At 38.2% G+C, this 22,852-nt stretch overlaps 1 protein-coding gene across 3 annotated transcripts in view; it reads right to left on the minus strand.

Moving 5' to 3' along the window:
* Positions 1-22,852, minus strand: part of OSBPL1A (oxysterol binding protein like 1A) — a 78,069-nt gene that overhangs the window by 50,322 nt on the left and 4,895 nt on the right. For all 3 annotated transcript variants that reach the window (XM_040586940.1, XM_040586938.1, XM_040586941.1), the window contains 14 exons: positions 22,149-22,271; positions 17,436-17,521; positions 15,238-15,312; positions 14,008-14,119; positions 12,813-12,898; positions 9,135-9,279; positions 8,318-8,385; positions 8,193-8,237; positions 7,103-7,176; positions 6,961-7,024; positions 5,899-6,000; positions 4,357-4,482; positions 3,075-3,156; positions 341-447 (listed from right to left, as the gene is read on the minus strand). In XM_040586940.1, coding sequence (XP_040442874.1) covers positions 341-447; positions 3,075-3,156; positions 4,357-4,482; positions 5,899-6,000; positions 6,961-7,024; positions 7,103-7,176; positions 8,193-8,237; positions 8,318-8,385; positions 9,135-9,279; positions 12,813-12,898; positions 14,008-14,119; positions 15,238-15,312; positions 17,436-17,521; positions 22,149-22,269 — 1,293 coding nt within the window. In that variant the 5' untranslated portion in view covers positions 22,270-22,271. The remainder of the gene's footprint in view (positions 1-340; positions 448-3,074; positions 3,157-4,356; positions 4,483-5,898; positions 6,001-6,960; positions 7,025-7,102; positions 7,177-8,192; positions 8,238-8,317; positions 8,386-9,134; positions 9,280-12,812; positions 12,899-14,007; positions 14,120-15,237; positions 15,313-17,435; positions 17,522-22,148; positions 22,272-22,852) is intronic.

The following is a 22,852-nucleotide window of genomic DNA, read 5'->3' on the forward strand; positions in this document are numbered from 1 at the left end:
AAGAAAAAAAAAATATCTCAACATTTTAACCTTCAAATCAGCAAAGCAACTGCCTTATTGAATTCAAGCATTCAGTTTGAACCTTACAAGCAGTAGTTTGTAAGAAAAATCTGTGTCTCTTCTGAACACTCAATAGTAAGATATCCTTTTGTAGAGGAACTTAGCTACTCTTTCTTTAAAAGCATGAGTTTTCATCACATTCAGCATGCAAAAGGACAGCTTACCAACAATATGAAGATCTATGTGTTTGCGTATTTATTTTTGTAACAGGTAATCAGGGAACTAGCAAAATATACTAAGCCATTCAACCCTTTATAGACTCATGCAGCACAATACATACCCCTTCTTGCTTTGCAAATAGGTTGAGGCAGTCAGCCAGGGCCTCACAGGTTTCCTGGGATACTTCAGAGACCACATCAACTTTTTGCAGGAGGGGAGAAGATATTCCTGAAAGCACAAAAGATTAGTAGCATTAGAGGGACACTGTAAATTGCAGGATTCTTTTAATTGTTTTTTCCTCCAAGTAATACAGGTATAACATTCATATCCTACAGGAAGGCTGGTGAACTGCAAGATCTGTGTGAGGAAAGGGCAAGGAAAAGTAGCACGGAGGGAACGTAAGTTCTTTCTTTTGCATTCTTTCCCTAGTACTGGTATAAATGGCACATGAATGGATCAAGTTTCTCTTTCAGCATGGCTTAGAAAACAGAGGTAGTAAGCTATGACAGCAACACACTGGAAAGTTACTAGCAACAATCTCCTTTTAACCACTTTCTAGATCTAAAAGCCTCAGAATTGCCAGCTGACAGAATTCAAATACAAAGGAAACTGCACTGGTTTAATGTAAGTGAGAAATGTAGCTCCTTTTGCCTTCTGCCACAGTATTACATAGAACAGAAAAAATTTTCCACAGTGCAGCTGAAGATTTAGGTTTGAAAAAATAGATGGAGACTTACAAGTGCACTGATCAATAAAAGGGGAAGGAAATCTTATTTTAGTGGACTCATCTTCTGGATAAGTAGCACTGCTTGCAGGGCAACAGTACCTCACATCCTGACTTCTGTGACCATTTATAGCAGCAGCTACATGCCTAGAACCAGCAGAAAACCATGATAACCCAATCAGCCAGTAGAAGTTATTTAATATTTGAGTTCATCTTTGAAGATTTATGATGTGCAGCAACTCCTCAGAAGTCATGCAAACTATTCTCTCAGGAAGCATAATTGTTACAATTAAAATAAGGGTTCATTTAGAGGCCACAGACTCCAGGATCAGTTGACACCATTTAGTAACACAGGTGCTTCAAGTTGATGTCATAACAATATAGACTAAGTAGTCTGGCAGTGACAGTTCTTGAATATTTTGCAACTTATACTGCTCATGCAGGACAAGATACAGTACATATCCACACACTAATTGGTGTCTGATACCACATCTCACTACTGACTTAAGAATTAGGGGTCTCTACTTAGAGCAGCTATCAAGAACAGCTAGCACCTCTAGAAGAAGGGGCAGCACAGTGAGTGAGTACAGGTCCTAAGGTAGCCTTTTTTATTACTCAAAAGCTTTTAGGAGATGTTCCACATGGAAGAACATTTAACTCGAAATCTGCATTCTTCTGGAGCCAGGGGAGTCAAATACTTTAAAGATACCACATCAACCTAATGTGAGAACTGGGAGAGCTGCAGCAGTTCTCTCTGTTAAGACCCACAGAAGTTACACATGAATGTGGAAACAGTTCACTGACCTGTCAAGTCACAAACATTCATTAGGATGAAAACAGGAACTTATGCCTGCTATTGGCCAAGACTAGCAGTTTCTAGGAAAGAGACAGTATCTGGTTTTGCTTTACTATGGGTTTTGGTTACTCAAGCTGTGTATTTCTTAAGAGTAGTGAGTATCCTCACTAGTTCTTCAGGTCAGCAATATGGGGTCAGAGAAGCTGCCCCTACATCTACCCAAGAGAAATTTTTCCACTTCATACTAATTTTCAAACTGCTTTTTTTGTGACTAATTCAGATTTTATTGTATTATTAATTACAAAGGCTTCCCAATAAAACACTCATATGTATTGTAAAACCTTACTTTTCTTTGTGAAATAAAAATTCAGTAAGAATTCAGTTAGTGCAAGATACGTTAACATCATGCAGTAACTTACACAGTAGCATATGGAGAAAAAGCTGGGGTTTAGACTCCTTTTGGGAGGCCACAGGGATGGAAAAGGAAGAATTTTTTTCCACCTGAAACTTGTTCTGTTACAGACTAGGATTTGTACAGATAAACAACTTGTTGTCTAGTTTGAGCTTCATAATTTTTAGTCACAATATGTAACTAGGACTCATGTTCACAAGGAACAACAGTTACATACTCTTACAGAACTCCTTAGTTTAGTACATGAGCAACTTGTGTACATGTTTCAGACATTAAATGAAACCGGTTCTAAACTCTTAACAGTCTGATGCCTGTGCTATTTTTTGGCAGTTATGCTTCAAAAATCCAGGTACACATCGAGATTTATTATATAGAAATGAAGCCCAAGAAGTTCAAATCTGGCACAAAACTCACAGAAGTCTGTGGAATATATTCCATCACACCATGGCTCCAGTTCCTTGTATAGTTTTGTGATTTCACTTCACATCCTGTCCATCATGCCTCAGCTTTCATTGTATTTCTACTCACTACAAGTTGTTTTTTTTGAGTAAGACAGCTAGCTCTTTGTAGCTGTCAGGGGACACTTATGCTCTGCAATAAGCTACCAACTACAGATTCTTTTTAAACCTTCAAAGCAAACCCCTATGTGATAGTACTCAGTAAGCACTGTATCTAATGGCAGTTTCACATTTGCAGCCACAGAAAGCTCCTTTCAATAAATGTACTTATTAGTCATTTCTCCAAATCTGAAATCTTAGTTCTTAGCAGTTACTATAATGTTACTTTATTTGAAGCTTTTTCAATGAGGAAGACAATCCTATATTTTCAAGCTCCTGACAATTTAATTTCAGATTAAAGCACGTGCTGCTTAAAAGAAAATAGTTGCCTGCTAACAAACTGCATTTTAGAAGAATAAGTTTTACCTTTTGCAGCATCCAAAGATTTAACCATTGCAAGGAAATCCGAAATCTCTTTACTGAGTCTTTGTTGGCATGCTTGTGCTTTCTGAAAGACAGCAAGGATAGCTAGTTCAGAAATGCCTTGTTCTGAGGGAAGTGTATGTTTATTCTCCATCAACTATATTGAAATGTTTAAATTTGGAGAGCATTAAAACTTAACAAAGATTCCCAGTGACAGATACATTAAATCTGAAAAAAATTACCTGAAGTCCCTCTAAAGTCACAGAAGCAAACAGAAGATTTATGCACATTATATTGCTGACCAGCTTTTGTTTAAATTAGCATAGCAAACCAAACACCAAAGGATGCTGGATGTACCACTTTTGCATTTCCTCCCCTTTTTTATTAAAAAGTTTGAAAACCCAGAAGAGCCAATGCTTGTTCTTTGACAAACCTGAGGCCAAAAGTAAGCAAATGCATAGGTTAACTGATGTACAGCAAGTACAGTGACATGCAGGAATCCACCCCAAGATCCTATTCCAAGCCTGCATTTGAACTTGGAGACAGTTATCTATTAGATAATACCATCTTCTTCCATAGGCTGCTGGGAACTGCCAGCACCAGCTACCTCCCGTCTCTGTTCTGCCACGAACCACTTCAAGTTCTTGTACCAAAAGGTATGGTACAAGCCACTTGGAGTTCAGTCTCATGAAGATTTTTGCATGGCAGTGTCAACTTTTCCTTAGAGTAAAAGCTTTTAGAAGTATACATATGGCAAAAAGCAAGAAACAGACTGAATGCTCTAATTATCAAGGAAGACTCATTTCCATTGCAGGTCTCTGCGATCACTGTACAACACATCTAATGTGACCTGAGGTTCATTTCTAAGCCATTCCATTGCCTGCTTTATAGAGGTAGAGGTCGCTGAAGGTTATTTTTGTTATCCTGCAGTTTTGGTGTCACCAAATAGAGTACACAAGGCTCCCTCTCCTGGCTGAAAGTCTCAGGCAACTGTCTGCCTTGCAGTAAATGCTGGTAAAACTGAAAACCACAGCCCTTTAGCTGTAGATTAACATAATTTTACACATAGTCCGAACAGGAGTACATGACAGTAAGCAGTACAAACACAAGCAGCACTTATGCATCCATGGGACAAAAGAATCATTAATTTTAGCTGTACACTAAAAGTATTTCAACTTTTTGAAATACTTTGACGAAGTAAAAGTACACTAAAGCATTTCAACACACAACAATACTAAACTGCAACAGCCTAGATGCACGAGCCAAGTAAGTACTTGAGACATACTTTCAAAGTATCCTGTAGATCTGTAACAGATACTGTATCATCATCCTCATCATCACTACTCAACTGTTCTTGTGTGCAGTAATGAGTGCTATAAGCAGAGTGGTCTTCTATTGCTTCCAGCCAACTCTGAACAAAAAAACCCAGAGTTAATACACATTTGAAAGGTCATCCCCAGAAGGCAACAGCATACATGCAAAAGAAAAAAATCAAAATTTTCTATTGATGTGAGATATAAATTAGTAACATGAGACATCTTAATAAGCAGAAAATAAGATTATTAAAAATGGTTACCTGTATTGAAGATGAGATACTCCGTGGTCAGACTGTCACAGACTTATCTGATTAAACTTTAAGCACAAACATAACCCACCCCTCAGCCTACCCAAAGTCACACAGAAAAAAGTTGCACCAATTAAGAAAAGACTGTAGGGAATGTGTTCTGCATCTTTGGTTTTCCATTCAGACAGCAAGATCCCTGTGACAAAGTCTGCTGCCTTATGTGTGACAAACTGTTTACAAAACCGGAAGCGCTATCATAATTAAGAGGTAGATTATTTTCTTGTTCATTACATCAGAGTGGCAGAGTTTGGCAGGGACCTCTGGAGGTCATCTGGGCCAGCCCCCACCCCCACTCCCCCACTTCAAGCGGGGCCACCTAGAGCTGGTTGTCCAGGTCCACATCCAGATGGCTTTAGAATATCTTCAAGAATAGAGACTCTACAGCACCTCTGGGCAACCTGTGTCAGTGCTCGGTCACCCTCACATTTTTTCTTATGTTCAGAGGGAATGTCCTGTGTTTTGTGCCCATCGCCTCTGGTCCTGTCACCAGGCATCACTGGAAAGGGCCTGGCTCCATCCCTCTTTGCACCCTCCCTTCAGGTATTTACATATATTGATAAGATACCCCAGAGCCTCTCTCCTCTAGGCTCAGCAATCCCAGCACTCCCAGCCTTTCCTAGTATTAGAGATGCTCTTGTCCCTGTAATCATCTTAGTGGGGAGCCCAGAACTGGACGCAGTACTCCAGTTGCCTCCACCACTACTTCATCATGTTAGTACAGTTACAGAAGCACAATAGTAAATACACTACAAATAACCCTAAAAAAAAAAAAGTTATGCTCTTGTTTCAGGCCCATCTTTTAAGAAAATATAATTAAGTCATCTAGGAGGATGGCTAAGAGTAGAACGTACCATTAAACACTTTTGTTTAGGATAACAAACGATGAAAGAAAGTGCAACAAAAGGAAGTTGCAATAGAAATTTACCACATGGAAAAGAAAAAGACGTAGTTAGACTAAGAACATAATACAGGCACAGACCTGGAAAACAGGGTGGCAATAATTCTAAAAAACAGAATGACAATCTGTCCATTTTTGCTATTTAGTCTATAGTCATGCTACAAGATTCAGTATCTGCACTTATGTTACCAAGTCCTGGTGATCAAGATACTGAACCCACTGCTAATGCATTCACAGCAAGTAGTACGCAAATTATTCATTACGGAAATTAGATTTTAAAGTCTTTGATGGAGAGTCATTATTACCTCTCTAGTCTGAGAAGGAAGGCTATTTTTAGGAATCTTGAAACGATGAACAGTGTCATCAAAACATCTGACAGAAAAGAAGCAACTGTCTGTAGATTTTACCTAAAGCATTGTGGAGAAAACACAAAATTAGTATAATGAATTAGTAAGAAAAGAGAACACTTAGGAGTAACCAAGGAGGAGAATTACTTCCAAATCAGATGGTTTTGCTTCAGTTTTGACACAAAATAACTATTGTTTACAAAACCTGGTCAGAACAGTTTTGCAAAGTATGCTGTCTTGCACTTTACATCTTGAATGAGAATATAGAGGTTATGTCAAAATACTACATTTGCACCACTTGATTCAGACAAAAATCACAGCAATGGTGCAAGACCACCAATATTAAGGAATTTGTAGATACGGGAAAGTAAGAGTGACTTTTCATGTATTAAGCATATATATAACTGTAGTTTAAAAGAACTTGTTGTGCCAATCCACTAGGACAGGTTTACTTCTAAAACAAAAAGTATTGAAATGATTCGAAATGCATTTTTCCTTACACACTTTGTCTTCCTTTGTATTATAAATGACACCTGGCCTGTTTTTCTTCTGTCCTCTGTTCACCCCTTCCAAAAGGAATACCCACAAGCATAATAGAATTTAAGAAAGTTTTCAAAAAATCACCTTCAGAATTGATCATCTCTGCAACTTGAGATCAGCTTAAGTTACACAATCAGTCACAAGTAGCCAACGACAGCTACGGGAGGAACTAGAGCTTTGCTATTCTGTATCACATGCCCCAAACAGTTGTTTTGCACAACTGAAGTGGCATGGTTTTAGGAAGCCTTATGTTTGTTTAAATCTTGAAGACTTTAGGAAGAAGTGAAGGAGCTTTATGGCCACTTTACATATAAGAATATTTTGCTTGAAAAGAACTAGCATTTTTTTTGCAACACCACAAGCTTTTTCCCTTTTTTATAAACTAGGGATGCCTACCAACCTAGCTGAAGTGTTCATTGCCTAGGTATGGACTACCATGATACAGAAAAGCCAGTAGACAGAAGTAATTTCAGTTCCTACCGTGCAGACAGCTTGTGTCAGATGCTTGCATCCCTGACGATGATCATTATTCACTGCATCAGCTCTTTAAAAGAAAAAGAGATTTAATAAAGTGAAGACAGGAATTCAAAACGCTTTTCAGAAATTTAAACACAGAACTTACTGTCTCCGATACCAGGAAAGGACTCCATGTTCTAGAACTATCCAGTAGAGTTTCCAACCAAAAAATCGTGAGCTCTAAAAAACCCAGAAGAATTGTAAAAGGCCAGGTAAGGTTAACAGCTGAAGAGTTAGCTTGAAGGCTCTTACATAGAACTGGTAGTCATTAGGAACACATTTCAGGTTTTACATATCTTGGTGATCACAGCAACCTGAGAATACTTCATAGTTACAGTGCTATTCTCTTTTTTGGAAATATCTAAAGACAAAAGTGCTGTTGAGCCTGTTATTCAGTTAGAACTTAAATATTAAATATTAAAATGCTGATTTTTTTAATATTACAGGGGTTGTTGATCACCACAAAATTCTACATTGTAAAAGCAAATAAGAAACAAAACACACTGGGATATCCAAACACAATATTTTACCTTCCACAAGCTTTAGTATATAGTCCTGGTTTAAAAACAGTTTCTTGTATTACAATTGTGAGTGAATACCTAGGAAAATTTACACTGAAGAAAACTTCAAAGATTTCATTAAGGAAAATAAAAATTAAGTATTTATGTAGAAAATCGAGAAACCTTTTTGTTTAAGCAAGGAAAAAAATAACCACTTGAGTATCAGAGCAAAACAAACTTGAAACAACCATTTGATTGACATCTTCCCTCAAAGTTTTAAAATTTCCAGAAGGTGGAGAACTTGTGGCAAAACATTAGCAATAGATTATGAAAGATATTCTATTAGTCATAGATTAAAGACATCTATTCGGGAAAGAAAAAGAAACAAACCAAAACCTATTTTGCCCATCACACAGACAAGGAATACAAACTAACCACAGTTAAGCTTTGCCACAGAAATTACCAAGAAATGGAGACTTTAGGGACTGAGGTTAAGGTCAGAGTGCCATGAATCTAGTAACTGCTCCACCCAGCCAGCCCATCTACAATTTATCCAATATACCAGACTAAAGTAATTTAACAAATGTATTATTGAAAAGTTCCATCATGCATCAGTTCTTACTGAAGTGCAGAAAAGCACATACTGACACACTTTGAGATTTTACAAGCTATTTTAGAACAGGAAATAAGACATACCTTCCATAGGAGACCTTCATATCGTCTCAGAGGTTTGTTGATAACCTGCATAGAAATTAAAGCTCATGTAGGAATAGCTCCAACTAGACAGCCTCGGAATTTGAAGTGGATATGAAAGCTCCTACCTTTCCGGTTTTACCTCCCAGTATCAGTTTCATTTCGGCACCTTGGGCTAGATCACAGGGTGTCTGATCTGTTTAGTAATCAAGATGGGGCATGAGAATTTGATGCAAACAAACCTAGATGTACTTAACTTAAAAACAATCTGACACTCTGTTTACCCATTAAAGTTTGGTCCCACAAGCATCTACATTTACTAGGAACTGGGGAATATAAACTCCTCAGAGGCAGAAGACTAGAAAGGCTCTGAACTTTAGTGCACTGAACTGTCCTTCAGAGTTCTACTTGCCACAGAGAGGCTTCTGCTTTTACTTAAGATTTTTATAGCTGAAGAGCTAAAAATGAACAGTTCAGAACACTCACAAATATCAAGACAGAGACATTTTTAATCATATGACAAGTACGCAGTTTGCATAACATCCGAGTAAAGTTCTCCTGGATTTGCTCCCATTAGAAGCCACCTTCTGAAGAGTCACTTTGTCTGGAGCACCTCTTCAAACTTACCACTCCTTCTGTTACCTGTGTTCAGTGTTTAGCATCAAGAAAACAAGTGTCAGACACATTTCATGGTTACGACATACAGCAGGTAAATTTTCTAGGAATGGGTAAGTTTGGAAAATAACAGCATATATGCTAAGTATTTTGCTACAGTTCTTAAGTCTCTTGCAATCTGGTCAGTGTTGGGCTTCTTTTATTTGTGATACAAAGCTTTTAAAGCACCGTAAGATTTTCCCTGAACGCTGAGTGATAAGTAACATAGCTTATAGATGCTGTTGAATTTGTCTCCTCTTAACACTTTATGTACTTTCATTTGGTACTTACCATTTTTGTTTCTTATTTTAGGATCTGCTCCATTTTTTAGAAGTTTCAATGCACAGTGCTTATGGGCACGATATGCTGCACAATGCAATGGTGTGTTCCCCATCTGATCTGTACAGTTGATATCAGGTGGTTTGGGTTTGTTCAACTGGGAAAAAAAAAAGTTTTGCTTACTTATTTTTTCTCCCCAGGTGCCATGTTCATTCTTTTGAAAGTTAGCTTTTCCTAACTAGGATGCTTCAGTGCAAATCTGGCAACAAAGAGGGCATGTAGCAAGTATTATGAGAAGGGCAAGGACTACAGCAATTAAGCAAGATGTTTGGCTAGAGTAAGGAACTTCTCAGTTTTTTGTTTGCTATAATCCCTTCTGCTGCACAACATGAAACATTTATCCTGGTCAGCTGCACAGTGCCAGAGTTGCCCATCAATATGAATGACTGAACTACAATGCTAGAATGGTCCTGTATGATTCTACTGTCAAAATTTACTGTTTCCTCTAGAAGACTCCCAGGCACAGTCTAAAAGTCAGCACAGGCCAGTGCTAAATCCTGTGTTGTCACCCTGTTTCAGACAGTAAGAACTTCATACAGAAGGGTGGCAGGCTTGCCAGTCTCAGTGACAGAGCTATCATACACCATATGGAAGCTCCTAGTACAGGCAGTCTGTTATACAAACAGTTCCACTGCACTCTGAAGTCTAACTATTGCGGAAATTAAGGTTAGAGCAACTATGTAACAGAGGAAACCCAAGTTCTATCTTGACATAATATGAATGTTTTGAGAAGCTGTCCTCAAAGAGAAGGGTCATTAAGCATGACACTACTAAGTGCCCTAAAATACAACACTTCTACTCAGATATATGGCTACTGGATGTGTACAAGGGGGTTGGACGCTATGATCCTTAAAGGTCCCTTCCAATATAAACCATTCCAAGCCAAATGGGACTACCTTAATAGAAAGGCTATGCTACTGTTAAGCAGTGACAAGCAGTGCATGACAACTTTAGAGAAACTCGATTTAAGCCTTCTGCATTAGCTATATGCTATCTTAAGAGAAATTACTCATAACAACAGAACACCCATTGGAGCAATTCAACGTAGCATCAACAGTAACCACCTTAAAAGTGCTTCAGTAATAGTCAAATAAAGGATAAACTCCTACAGCTGTTATTTACAGTTCAACTGAAAAGAGAACACAAGTCAAGAACAGACAGCTTGGAGGAGTATAATATCATTAATACTGAGGTCAAATACTTCCTGAGGATTCCTAGGTTTTAGCTCTTTCCAACCAGTTGTTTTACATCTGCCTTATCTCTGCCTCCTGACTTCTTGCCTGACCTTTTAAGCTGCACGCCTGTGCTTTCAGCAGCTTACACCATATTGTAAGTATTTTGAAGGAAGTTTTGTGCATTGACTCAGTGACATAAAAAGCTCTCCAGTCATTTCAGCAAACGTACAGTATGTTTTTGAGAACTCTTAGGAAGAACACACTAGTTTTGGTTCAAGTAGACTAAAAAGCTTGGGTTAAGGTTCAGCTACTGAAGGTCTAGCTTTTAATAGCAAAACACAAAACACACTGGGATCTTATAAGAATCTTGACAGAAGAGACACACAAAAGCCAACGCTATCATTTGACTTAAAGAAACTTCAATAGAATGAGCAGCTGTAAAGTTAAAGCGCATGCTGGAAAAGAAGGGAAAAAAATTAGATCTGAAGCGCAATTAGAAAGCTTAGAGGAACTGCACTGTTAAATTATCTCTTCCATGTGTTACAATATGCAGTACAGTTTTTCGGTAAAAATAATCAAGATAAAGGAGAATTAACAATAAAAGCGTATCTTTCAAGTAAGTGGCACACTGTTCCAAAAGCAGGGCAGTAGAGACTAAATTCTGGTGTGTTAGGTCTCAATAAAAGCAGATGTAAGCAGCCAATGTTTCATGAGTATAACAGTCTGCTAATAAAAGATACACTAGGAGCAGAAAGGCCTGAAAATCAGTAGGTAAGTACGAGGAATTCTCAAGACAAAGGGCAGCTCAGAAGAGCTACACCAGCTCTCCACAGAGGTATTAACCTAAGGGTAGGAAAGTCAGGAAGGTTTACACCACAGAGCTGTAAGTGGAAAAAGTTCTTTGGACTTCCTCAAGAATCAGTGGAAGTATTAAAATTGTAATTCAACAGTCACAGGTCCAAGCACTCACTGAAGGATTCCAAGAAACACCTGTTATGACTTAAGAACTGCCTCAGGGTCAAGAATGTGATAAGTACTTTGAAAAGTTTTAGAGGTCAACATATATCTGTCCTCACAAATACAGATCTCAATGATACAAAATATTTTAAAAAATCACTTAGAAATTAAAACATTCACAGGAACAGTTACATGTGCATGCATGGTTACACGGTACATGAGAAAAAGCACAGTTCTTTAATGACAGACTTCTATGAGGAGTCACCTTTTTCTTATTTTTTCTGCATCAGTTTAATGCTTAGTCAGCAGGCATGCAACAGATGTTACAAGTTACTACAATCAAGAACAGATCCTTATGCCAATGTATTAATTGCAATTAATACAATCATACCAGTGAATTAACACACTATTCTTCTACATCTTAAGTACTGTGTACAGCTCTGGTTCTCTCTCCATTTCAAAGAGAACAGTACAAAATGTACAAATAAGAATTACAAGGATGACCAAAGATTTAAAAATTTTCCATGCAAGGAGGAATTAGAAAGACAAGGGTTCTTCAGACTAGGAGAGACAAATTTAAGAGAATGGAAATAACAAATTTTGAATAAGTGTTCACTCTGTCTTCTAGACAGAAAAGAATTTCAAATTTCTCAAAATACAAATCTCTAATTTGTGAATTTTCCAGTAGAAGCAAGCAGAAGTATTCAGACTGATTTGATGTCTTAAAAGGTATTATTACAGGTGCTAACCAGGTAGAAAGTATTCCACACTGCATGTCTTACTTCCAAGGAAACTCTTCAGGACTCAAAAGCCTGAGTTCAAGCATTGAGACCCTGCTTCAAAACCCATCTGGATATGGTCCTAGGTCACCTGCTCTAGCTGATTCTGCTCTGCAAACAGGAATTGGCACCCTCCAGCCTCAATTCTTCTTTGATTTGCTTCTCCAATAACCTTTCCACTCCACGGTATTGTTCAGTTTGAATTACTATGAGTGTGCACATGAGCACATAACAGTTTTCAATTCCTGCTCAGCCTGAAATTGTGTTACGCACTGAATTTGATGTCGTCCATTAAAATGGATGTTGACTGTCCGTTAAAAACTACAGAGACTTCAGCTGCAATGGGTGCTAATGACAAAAGCTTACTTTCAAGATTTAAAATAGGCCATACTATGGTGAAAACCTAGGCACCCACGACATTAAAGTATCCACAAAAACTTAACCAGCTTACACCAGTAGATCTAGAACTGCTATTTACAACTAAATGAAGAGTATTTAGAAACACGAGAGAAGCTAAAAAACACTGTTTTTCAGTCTCCAACAGGAAGGCTGGAAAACCCTTGAAGGTTTGGCACTTTACCAATATACCACAGTCCACAGCAGTAATGTTCTGAAGTCACAGCACTTTGGAATGCAAGGCCTAATGTCTTATGTTGTTACATTAGCATTATGGCTTGAACCACTTCACACAAAAGTATTACAAGTACTTGAATTCTTACCAAGGCAGTCAGCTTCCCCATTTCCCCCTCTCTTGCTGCTCCTAAGAGTTCTTCTTCCAGTTTCCTTTCTTGTGTCCTTTCCACTGCTATTTAAAAAAAACCCCAAATTTAAGGTCAGTTTCAATGAAGTAGCACATAAAGTACAGCATTCAAGAAACTGTATCAAAACAAGCGTTTCCAGTATTATCTGAGATGGGTATAAATGAAATATTTATTCAGAAAAGTCTACGTCAGAGCAAAAATATGTTCAATACATGTAATATTTGACAAGATATGTAAAGGTGTATACACACGCACATATATATGTTATTATTTTTTTTAGACACAACCCAACCTCACTCCCTTTAAAAAGCAAAAATAGGGGAACTATGCAACATCCCATCAGATCTTCCCTGTGTTCTTTTCAGTTTCTCTTCTCTTCCTATCATCCTACAGAAATTTCATTCTTCTCTAACAATTCAGCAGATAAGCAACATAAAGGACTGTTATCTGTAACTTGCATGCAGAATCAGAAGAGAGTTCACTTTTCATATACACAGTCTGTGGTATTGGACACAGAGCTTCAGCAGTATTTAGGGGTATCACATAATAATACCAGGAAGCAACACAGTTCTTGAAATCTCCAAAAATCTAAGCAGTGGGCCTATGTAAGTATTTGGACACAATCTCACTCATTTTCAATACCTGTAAGGCAACAGAGCAAATGTGGGGAAGAGTTTTTACTTTTTTCTCCTTTTGACACAACCTGTAAGATTGCAATAGCAAGTCCTAAACTTGATCCAAAAATGGGCCACCTTTGCAAACTGTTCAGAATTTTGCTTTTTAATGATTTTGTTGACACAAAGTCACTTACTATTCTTGAGTTTTTTCTCTGCCAGTGAGCTAAGGCTTTGACTGCCATGTACCATTCAGAGCTGTACCAAGTATTACCCCCAAAAGGGCCGAAATTGTTACTTGAATAATGCTATTGGCATTCAGGATACGTAACTCTCCAAGCCACTTGCAGACATATTGTGAAAAAAAAAACTTCCAACTGTCAGTACTGCAGAAAGGAACAAAAACCTATGACTTTCTTCTTTCTAATAACCAAATTTAAAGCGAAAATTCAATTGAGCTTCAGTAACTTGCAGAAGAAAATCAGCTTTTAGAATATACAAGTGTTGAAACAAATGAGGTTATGACCTATTAAAGTTACCTTCCAACATATTCCTTATGTCTTTATCATGAGTAACTTCTTTTGCAGTCTCTCCACTCCCATTAACAATAGAAGTATCAGCATTGTGCTGCAAGAGTAACATCACCACCTCCTGGAAAACAATTTGAAAAACACTGCTTATCTAAGTCTGTTACAGCAAGGCCACAATCAGGCTTTCCAGCTACTGACATCCTGTAAAACGAGCTGTGTAACGGCTTCTCACCATGGCTGACTTACAAAAACAGGAAGGGATGTTTTAGAGATTGAAGAGTGGGACTAAGAGGATTGCAACCTTCTCTCTCACATCAGTCAGGCTGAAAGAACTAACAAGAGATTAGTTACAGCTGAACAGGCCCACTCTGATTCAAAAGCTGGTGTACCTGGTGTGAATGCTGAATTTAACAGATAAAAATAGTACAGTTGGCTCTTTTGATTAGAGACTTTAAGTAATCACTCCTTCAGAAGGGTGAAGAGGTTATCCATAGAGGCAGTACTGGTTTGGGAATGATGGCGGCATGTGGGGGAAAAATCAAACTAGTCTTGCATTATAGGCCTATAAAAAGCTCTTTAGTTCTAGTTTTCTATAAAGAAACAGCACTTCCAGACATCAAATGGACCAGTGTGCCCTATTCTACAGTTTTTAGCCCTCCATGTAAATTTCTTTATGTAAATATGCAGTTAGTTAGGAGAAACAATCTCTACTCCTTTTCCTGTGTCAACCATACCAGGCACAAACACAAATTAATATGTTGTACTTTATAGCAGCTGATGAGAGATCTTCACCCTGGCTTCCACATGGTAATTAGCACCTGCAGCTAGAGGTAGCGTTATGCTTCAGCAGTTTCTCTGACACACAGCAGAAGCAGAACAGAAGCAACATCAGTTAGTTACAGAGCTGATAGCAGGTTTTTTTCCACTGTAGCACTCAACTGTGTATCTTTCTCTGCCAGCAAAATCTTTGCCAACAAAAAGCTAAAAAAATATGACAAAGAATACCAAGGAAAGCCATGGACCAGTATTCTCCCATCTTCAAGAAAAGATATTTGTACCGTGTTTTTGTTTTGGACAGTTATACTAGCTAGGCAATGGGCCTAGTCATTTGAACACGCTGTACCAAAACAGGTAAATAATCTTTAGACACTGTACAAACATGTTTTTGAAGTGATCTTATTGCTAGTACTTCTTTAATAATTCCAGAATTGAGGCTTACAAAAAGGCAACATATTTTACCTTACGTCCTGTGAAAGCTGCACGATGGAGTGGAGTGTCCCCCATGTCATTCAGCACATTCACGGCTGCACCAGCCTAAACAGCAAGACCAAAAGATACCAAATGTCCTTCCAACAAGAACTACACAGTTATTCCCTCTGACTGAGAGGAAGGGGAAGACAGGACAAATCATATCAGAACTGTAACACAGCCATCCTAGAAACAAAGATACATTACATATACAAGCTTCATAACCAACATTCTATAAACTGCTTCAAAAAGGAAAAGCCTCCTGCATTTTTTCCAGGTATCCCTCTCACTTTTAAGAATGTGGTATATGGAACATAAGATTAACACCCGGGGCGGGGGGGAGTGTTGGTTTGGTTTTCATTTATTGGGGGTGGCTGGGGAGTGGGGTTGTGTATTTGGGGGTGGGTGGGTTGTTGGTTGAGGGTAGGCATTGGGGAAAAAAAAACAACTTAATGAAAGAACTGCAGTAGTACTGTATAACAAGCATACATATTATTACATATGTACACACAGTAGCACCAGCCTCCTGGTGCTCCTGATTTAGCAAGTGGTGTTGTTCTCTCTAGGCACCTATTGCTATTCCTTCACTTACAGTGAAAACTTCCATTTCAGCATTAAGATGGTACCATCTGAAACTTAACCTTTCTTCTCCTTTTTCTCTTCTGCAATCTTTGTCTTGAATCTCCTTTCCTCGTCTTATGCAATTTCTCCAACCTGTACCTTTTATCTGACAGGACGACTGATAGCTGCACTGCACAGACACTGTTCCAGGAAACCAATAAATCCTATCCTTCTCTCTTTCAAGATCTCTTCTACACTGCTTTACTTAACCTCTCAAAGGGTCAGAAAAAGGGCAGGACATATTTAACTATCACATATGTTTACATCACATAATTTAGCCAGGTCACTGCTGCCTGCCTAAAGTTAAATAATGAACCTGACCAGTTCCAGTGCTCTGTTTCTGATAATACCTCACTCACTCTTTGAGCACAAAAATCTAGGCACAAGTACACAGACACAACCTGTATATGCTGGGCTTCCAGAGGCGCACAGCCTGCTTTATTATTCAACTTACTCTTCAAATAATACTCTATCATGAGCCAAAGTTACATACTCTTCCAACTCTGGAAGTGTTGATAAATGCATTAAGTGACAAAACTTTACCTTTTGCTTTAAGTAGCCCTCTTGGATTGAGAACAGCATTATCTACTGAGCAAGCATATAGGCTAGAGAAGAACTTCTCAAAGAAACTCAGCGTTATTTCCTGCTTTAGAGTCATGATAATGGCTGGTGGCCTTTATTCTGAATGAAATTCAAGGTTAGATTAGCTACCTCTGTGTTCGAGGCTGTTTAGCATGTTCCTTCCATCTGCAGCAAAATCTTTCAAACACGAATAAGGTATAATACAGTTAGGGTTGAAGCTACTCAGAGCTGAGGGTAAAAAAAAATAAACTCAGAAACAACTGCAAATGCAGTGCAAACATGGCTATGAAAATACAAACAGGTCAGCTTTGACAACAGATGTTCACCGTTTCAAAGTTCATTATTTCAAATACATTAGAAAGAAATCATGAGTCAAACTATGTTAGCTCATGCCTGGAAAGAAACACATACCGGTTACTTTGCACAGAATTCTGGACATACTTCTATGCACAACATAAAGGTAGATAATGCAGATCATTTTGCATTTGAAACACTGAACTGTCTTGTACAACTCAGTAAACGAAACTGCCTAAATTATATACTTTATGTACTACAGTAAGCAAGATCAGGCCCTTGAAGCATTTGCATTATTGACAAAAGCTAAGACTTTCATGAGTGCATACTTATACACATTTTTAATTCCTACGTTTGGGTGGTTACCTAGACAAACACACATACCCCATGAGAAAGTCAGATAAGTACTGATAATTGTAAACACTGTTCAGAGTAACAACTGTACACTACTGTACAGACTTCCAGTGTCACTATTTTGGGTCCTTGTAAACTAGGCTGATCTTAATACTGCAACTATTCCATTCCTTAGTTTTAACAATCAGTTATTTCCATGTTACATGCAGATAAACTGTAGGAGTGGCTCTGCCTCTCTACAAAGCCACCTTTCTTCTATCACAAAAACCTGAATAAATACTGTTTCTAGCATAACAAAGAATTTTCTGCCTTACGCACACAGGCAAGTAGAAACATACCTTCAGCAAATCCTCTACCACAACAGCATGTCCAAAATAGCAAGCAAGATGAAGAGGTGTCCAACCCATATTAGATTTACTTCTACCTAAAAGACAAAATAAGTAAATTAAATTTTGTCACACAATACAAAAAAATCTTGACGTGTACTTAGATGATCATTCTTCACAGTAACAGAGGAGGCAAGGAGGCTAGAAACATCAATACTATTCACGTCATCAAAATTACTAAATCAGGATGCAGTTTGAGAATGTTAAGATTCAAACCTACAAAATCTTCCTGAAAGGAGAAAGTCATGTAGTCTGATGGTAAATAAAACTTCTGTTTTAATGTAATACTTTGTTCAACAGTAGCAAGAAGCTTCAATTACTTTCATTAACTATGAAAACAGTACATGCAAGTACACATTTTTCTCTTGTTTAATCAAAAACCTGTTTGGTTTACCTGACTCTTTTCTACATACGAATGAGAGGTAGGACAACCCATCTTCCAAATAAAGAATTTTTTTAAAAAAAACAAAAACCTGGGTGGGACGACTTAATGTTAAGACATTTTTTGTTGTCTTGTGCTCATTTCATTTTCAATAAAGACAGCCTTTCTAAGCATCACGATTTGAAATCTTTGTGCACTGTAGAACTCATGTACCACCTACAGCTCTAAGCCTTTGCAGGAATGATAAGCGCAGGCACAGAAGTGACCATGCAAAGAAAACTATGATTTATGATTCAAAAAGCAATTAACATGCTCTGTAAGACTGGCTGTATGAATGAAATTCAAGAACTGTCCTACAATTGCTTCTTTAAAAGCAAGACGCTAAAGCATTAGAGATTACTAGATTAACAATGCACAATACATTCCAATTCTAATATTCAATTGTATTAATCTAAGTTGACGTGCTTTGTTTTTCTAAGCAACAGACCTACAGCATTGTAAGCACTACCTAAAAGCTATCACTTTGTATTTGGAAGAAAAATGAAAACAAGGCATTTGAAATTGTTTTGAAATTACTGCCACAATTAAGTTTTCCCCTTTCATGTATCCCCAAGCATTGATACTTGGAACACGCACAATATAAGTTTGCCCTGAGGAGACAAGTCACTAGCATAAGGAAAGAGAACTGCTGAGTCTTGCAAGTTCATCACTCTTTCTGCTCTCATATTACAAATTAACATTAGAATGTGGTTCACAGCTGAAATATTCCTTATAATTGTTTCCAGCTAACATTTTTGCCCTTTATTTTTGTTACTTTTTTGTTACATTTTGCCTATTTCTTTTGTTACTTGATTCTCTTCCTTTTCAACATCTTCTGCTGTTCCAACCCCAGATCTAATGTTTTTCCCTCATCCCAGTCTGGACTACAACAGAGTTCCCGCCCTATGCGACTGATGGGTTAAAGTACCTGAGAAGATAAATATTTTGTGGATCACCAACTCTGGGGCTGCTTATGCTGGATAACATACCAAATGGACATCATTCAACCCTCAGTCTAGTAGGGAAGAAGGTTCTTTCAAAGAACACAGGATAGGTCCAAGTTTCACTGGATTCATACAATTAGCCCAAGACATCATGAGTTACAGCACTGACAAGACAATACTGCTGCCAAGGAATTCAGTCACAGAAAAAAATCAGGATCCCATCCAGATTTTTAGTTCTTAGTGGATAAAGTGCCAAAGGCCCTTGTTGTGCATGCACTCTGAATGTTTGCATTTCTGATGTTAGCTGACCAGTTACTTCTCGAGCTCTTGAGGTGTTTGTTACTTCTCTTCAAGTAACCACAAGTGTTTGCACTTTTTTATTATTATTTTAAACCAGGACATCATTACACAGGGGAGAATGCAAGGACAAGAATGTAGAACACACACACAAAAATTTCCCCTACCCCTCCAAACCAGTTCTTTGCTTTTATGCCAGTTAACTTCAAGTCTCAAGCATTACTGGTTTTTTTTCAGAGAACAGAGACAAGCTAGGCAGTTATTTCCTGGTTGTGTTCTACTAGGCTACTGTGCAGTCATTCAAATGGATATTTTGCCATAACACTATTGACCATTGACCTTATTTTACAGTTTTCTCACTTTGCAGAGTCCTAGATATTCTATTTTCTGGTATTTAAGGAGAATGAGACAACGTAAACAGCCTTAGAAAACATAATTGTTTTGGATGAAACCTGGGTTTAGTGCTGTTTTAATGTGAATACCTTCTTTTGAAATCATTGAACTGAGAAAACTGGAAATGGAAGTTCACTTCACGTGGCTGGATTCTCATCAAGCAAGTCTTGCTTATCTGCAGCTAGAATCCAGTCACAACCGTGCAAGTACAGGAAGCTTGGATTTATTTTCTCCTCCTTTGCTTTGGCTGAAATCTAGATGTTTGGGATCACTGTTGTCAGACTTCATACTTGTAAACCTAGAGCACAGTCTCAGATATAAGCTCACCCATGGAAAGACAAGATAGGTTTCACAAGATGTTGAAGGTAGGCTTTGACACCCAGGCACATCAATGTGTCGGACTTACACACTCCCAAGGCACACTCTGGGGGAAGTTTACACTACCTCCATACAGCCTCCCACCTGCTTCAAAAGTACTTTATTCCAAGCCAAGTGTCACTGCCACATCAGATGCAAGTCCTGAAGGAACTGCTGCAGCATTGAAGACATTCCCCATACCCTAACTTTCTAGGGACATCTACTTATCCAGAAGGTAATGACAGAAGGACAAGAGGCTGTAAGGAAGAGAAGAAAGATTGAGGGTTGCAAAAAGTTGCAGTCTACAGCCTGTATTTTAGTTAATCATCATGTGGTTATGCAATTACTATCTGGTAGTGCCTAACAGATCAGGATTTGTAGCAAGACGTAGTGCTTTTACTAGTGAGGAGGCAGAATGGCAGGGGTAGTTACGCTGCAGATTGAGGCTGTTTGGCTTGAAATTGTCTTAAGTCTATTTCCAATGGAGTACTCTACAGGAGCAGAGTGACTGAAACAGTCTCTGAAGAGTGACTGTGGAAGAATATAGAGTTTTAACTCTGAAGTTTCATACAACCACAACAGTTCCCCAGAGAACACTTCAGCTACGCTTTGCATCCTCTAACATTTAGAGGAATCAGAACTTGGAATTTATACATAGTGAAGTCTCTGCTGTTCATATTCACAATTATTTTGTTTAACCTGAACTACCACCAGCACGTTCCCTCTAGCTTCCTACACCTCCCATTAGCAAGCATGTATTAGCTGCCTGGCCATGTACTGCTAAACTGGAAGAACAGCTAAGCACCATGTTTCCTTTAGTCAGCTTAGTCTCTACTATGCTGCAGACTTTCACAATACTAAGACTTGAGTTTGAGCATAAACGCTGAGCAGAGACCAGTTTGCTTGGCATAATACAGGACTGCAGATTATGCTTTCTTCGCTTCATTTAATGTTTAAGAACACATATGAGAAGCTCTGAAATCTCTTCTAAGCACAAGACATTTCAGCAACTTGTTTGTGGGTGTTGCATACATCTTTAGGTGCTTTCATTCCAATTGTTTGGGTACCACATATGCTGTCATGAAAATTTGCAAAGAATATACTTGTGAGGGTGGAGGACTTCAGCACCATCAAGCTCTGTCTAGTTCCCTTTTAAATTGTGAACAAGCGCAGTAAAGATGAAGTGGCAAGGGTTTGGGATTTACGACTTGTTTTGCTGAGGTAAGTACATTAACTATTGGGAAAACACAGACATGGCTGAGTAAAACAAAAGGATGAGTAAACTGATGATTAAGAACAAGACTTGGGGAAGGGATAGAGCTTGTTTAAAGAGCAGGGAAGCCTGTTATCTAGGGCAAGGTGTTCCCTCTGTCATGGCTGAGAAGAAGCCTAGTTGCTCTCTCCCTTCTCCTTTTTGCAGTGCTACTTAACAGTTAAATGCTGAACAAAAATACTGACCTGTACAGAAAGACTGGGATGCACATCCACTTTTTTTGAAGCAACCAGAAACACACTCATGTAAATAAAGAGAAATATAAAGCTACTAAAAGAATAAAGAAATAGTGCAGTCTGCAATTGCTAGCAAGCTTGCAAACGCAGCCCCAGTTTGAAGTTTTAATGCTCAACAAGTTGCTTAGCTATAAATACTGTAGCTATGCACATGCAAAACTTCAGTGTTGGCCAAATACTTAGATAACTAGCAGTTTTACTTTCTTTTCCCAGGTAACCTAGTATACTGCTAATGGTAAAAAGTATATATTTGTCTCAACCATTCCTGCAAATGGCAAGAGATGTAGCTGCTCCTACTACATGATAATGAAACATGGCCTAAAAAAAATAAAATAAAAATCACAGCTAGCAGAGCACAAATAAATGACCTAATCTTCTCTGCAGCCCTGATGGAAGCTCTTTACCTCCCCTGAACCATGCCCTCGCATTTGTTTAGTATTACAAGCTCTGAAATTGGCATAAGCATGAATACAAGCAAAAAGAGGTACTGATTCTTTGTCTTTCTGACACTTCGGGCCTCTGTGAATTACTCTGAGGTCTTCTGTACATTACAATTATCTGTACTCCACTTTTATGAACTCTCCCCTATGCAAGTATGGCCTTTATTCACAGGGTAAAAGCAGCTAAGTGTTTTTTATTACTCTATTGAGCACTCCAAAGAAAGCAAGATTATACTATCAGTAACAGTTTCACTGCATGTGGCTTTAACAGTGAAATTACGAACATTTGAGAAGGGATACTAACCTTTACAGTTGATATCAAAGTTTATTTCTCCTTTGTCCATGGTATCCAACAGCTGTTTAACTTCTTCAGCATTTCCATTTCTAGCATCATGGAGAAGCTGCTGTTCTGCTTCAGTACTCATCTCTAATAAAGATACGAAAGAACCAATTCTGCAATCTCTTATGCTGCTATAAATTACGGCTTAACATTACGTCACTTTTATCCGTTGTTTAATACTAACACTGGCATGAGAAAGCTAATTATTTCCTCTGTGGAACACAAGTAATGTGCAAGCTCTTTTCAACAATCCAGCACTCCATCATGCCGCTAAGAGGCATTAAAATTCCTTATACAAAGCAGTTAAATAACAAAATATCCATGCTTTCTTGTTTCTCAGTTTTCTAAGTTCTAAATGTGGCTTGGGAAGTTTGGAATGTATGCCACAAATGAGGCAAGCTTTCCTACAAGCATAACTTGTAAGCACCTACTTTTTCCTCATCAGGTTTCCACCTTTACCCCTAAAGGTTAGGTTTCCAGAGGCAAGGAGTTAAAAAAATAGTAATTATGCATGCCTATTAGCCCAAGTATTTCTTCAGAATTAATTGAGACTTATTTTGGCTGCCAGCCCCAGGGAACAGAATCTGTTTTCACATGGATGAATTTGCATGGAGGTCCCAGATACCCATCAGTGACTGGTACTATCAGTGCTGAACTCAGATACCTGT

The sequence above is a fragment of the Falco naumanni genome, chromosome 3 (assembly GCF_017639655.2).
Source record: "Falco naumanni isolate bFalNau1 chromosome 3, bFalNau1.pat, whole genome shotgun sequence".
NCBI classification, from domain to species: Eukaryota; Metazoa; Chordata; class Aves; order Falconiformes; family Falconidae; genus Falco; species Falco naumanni.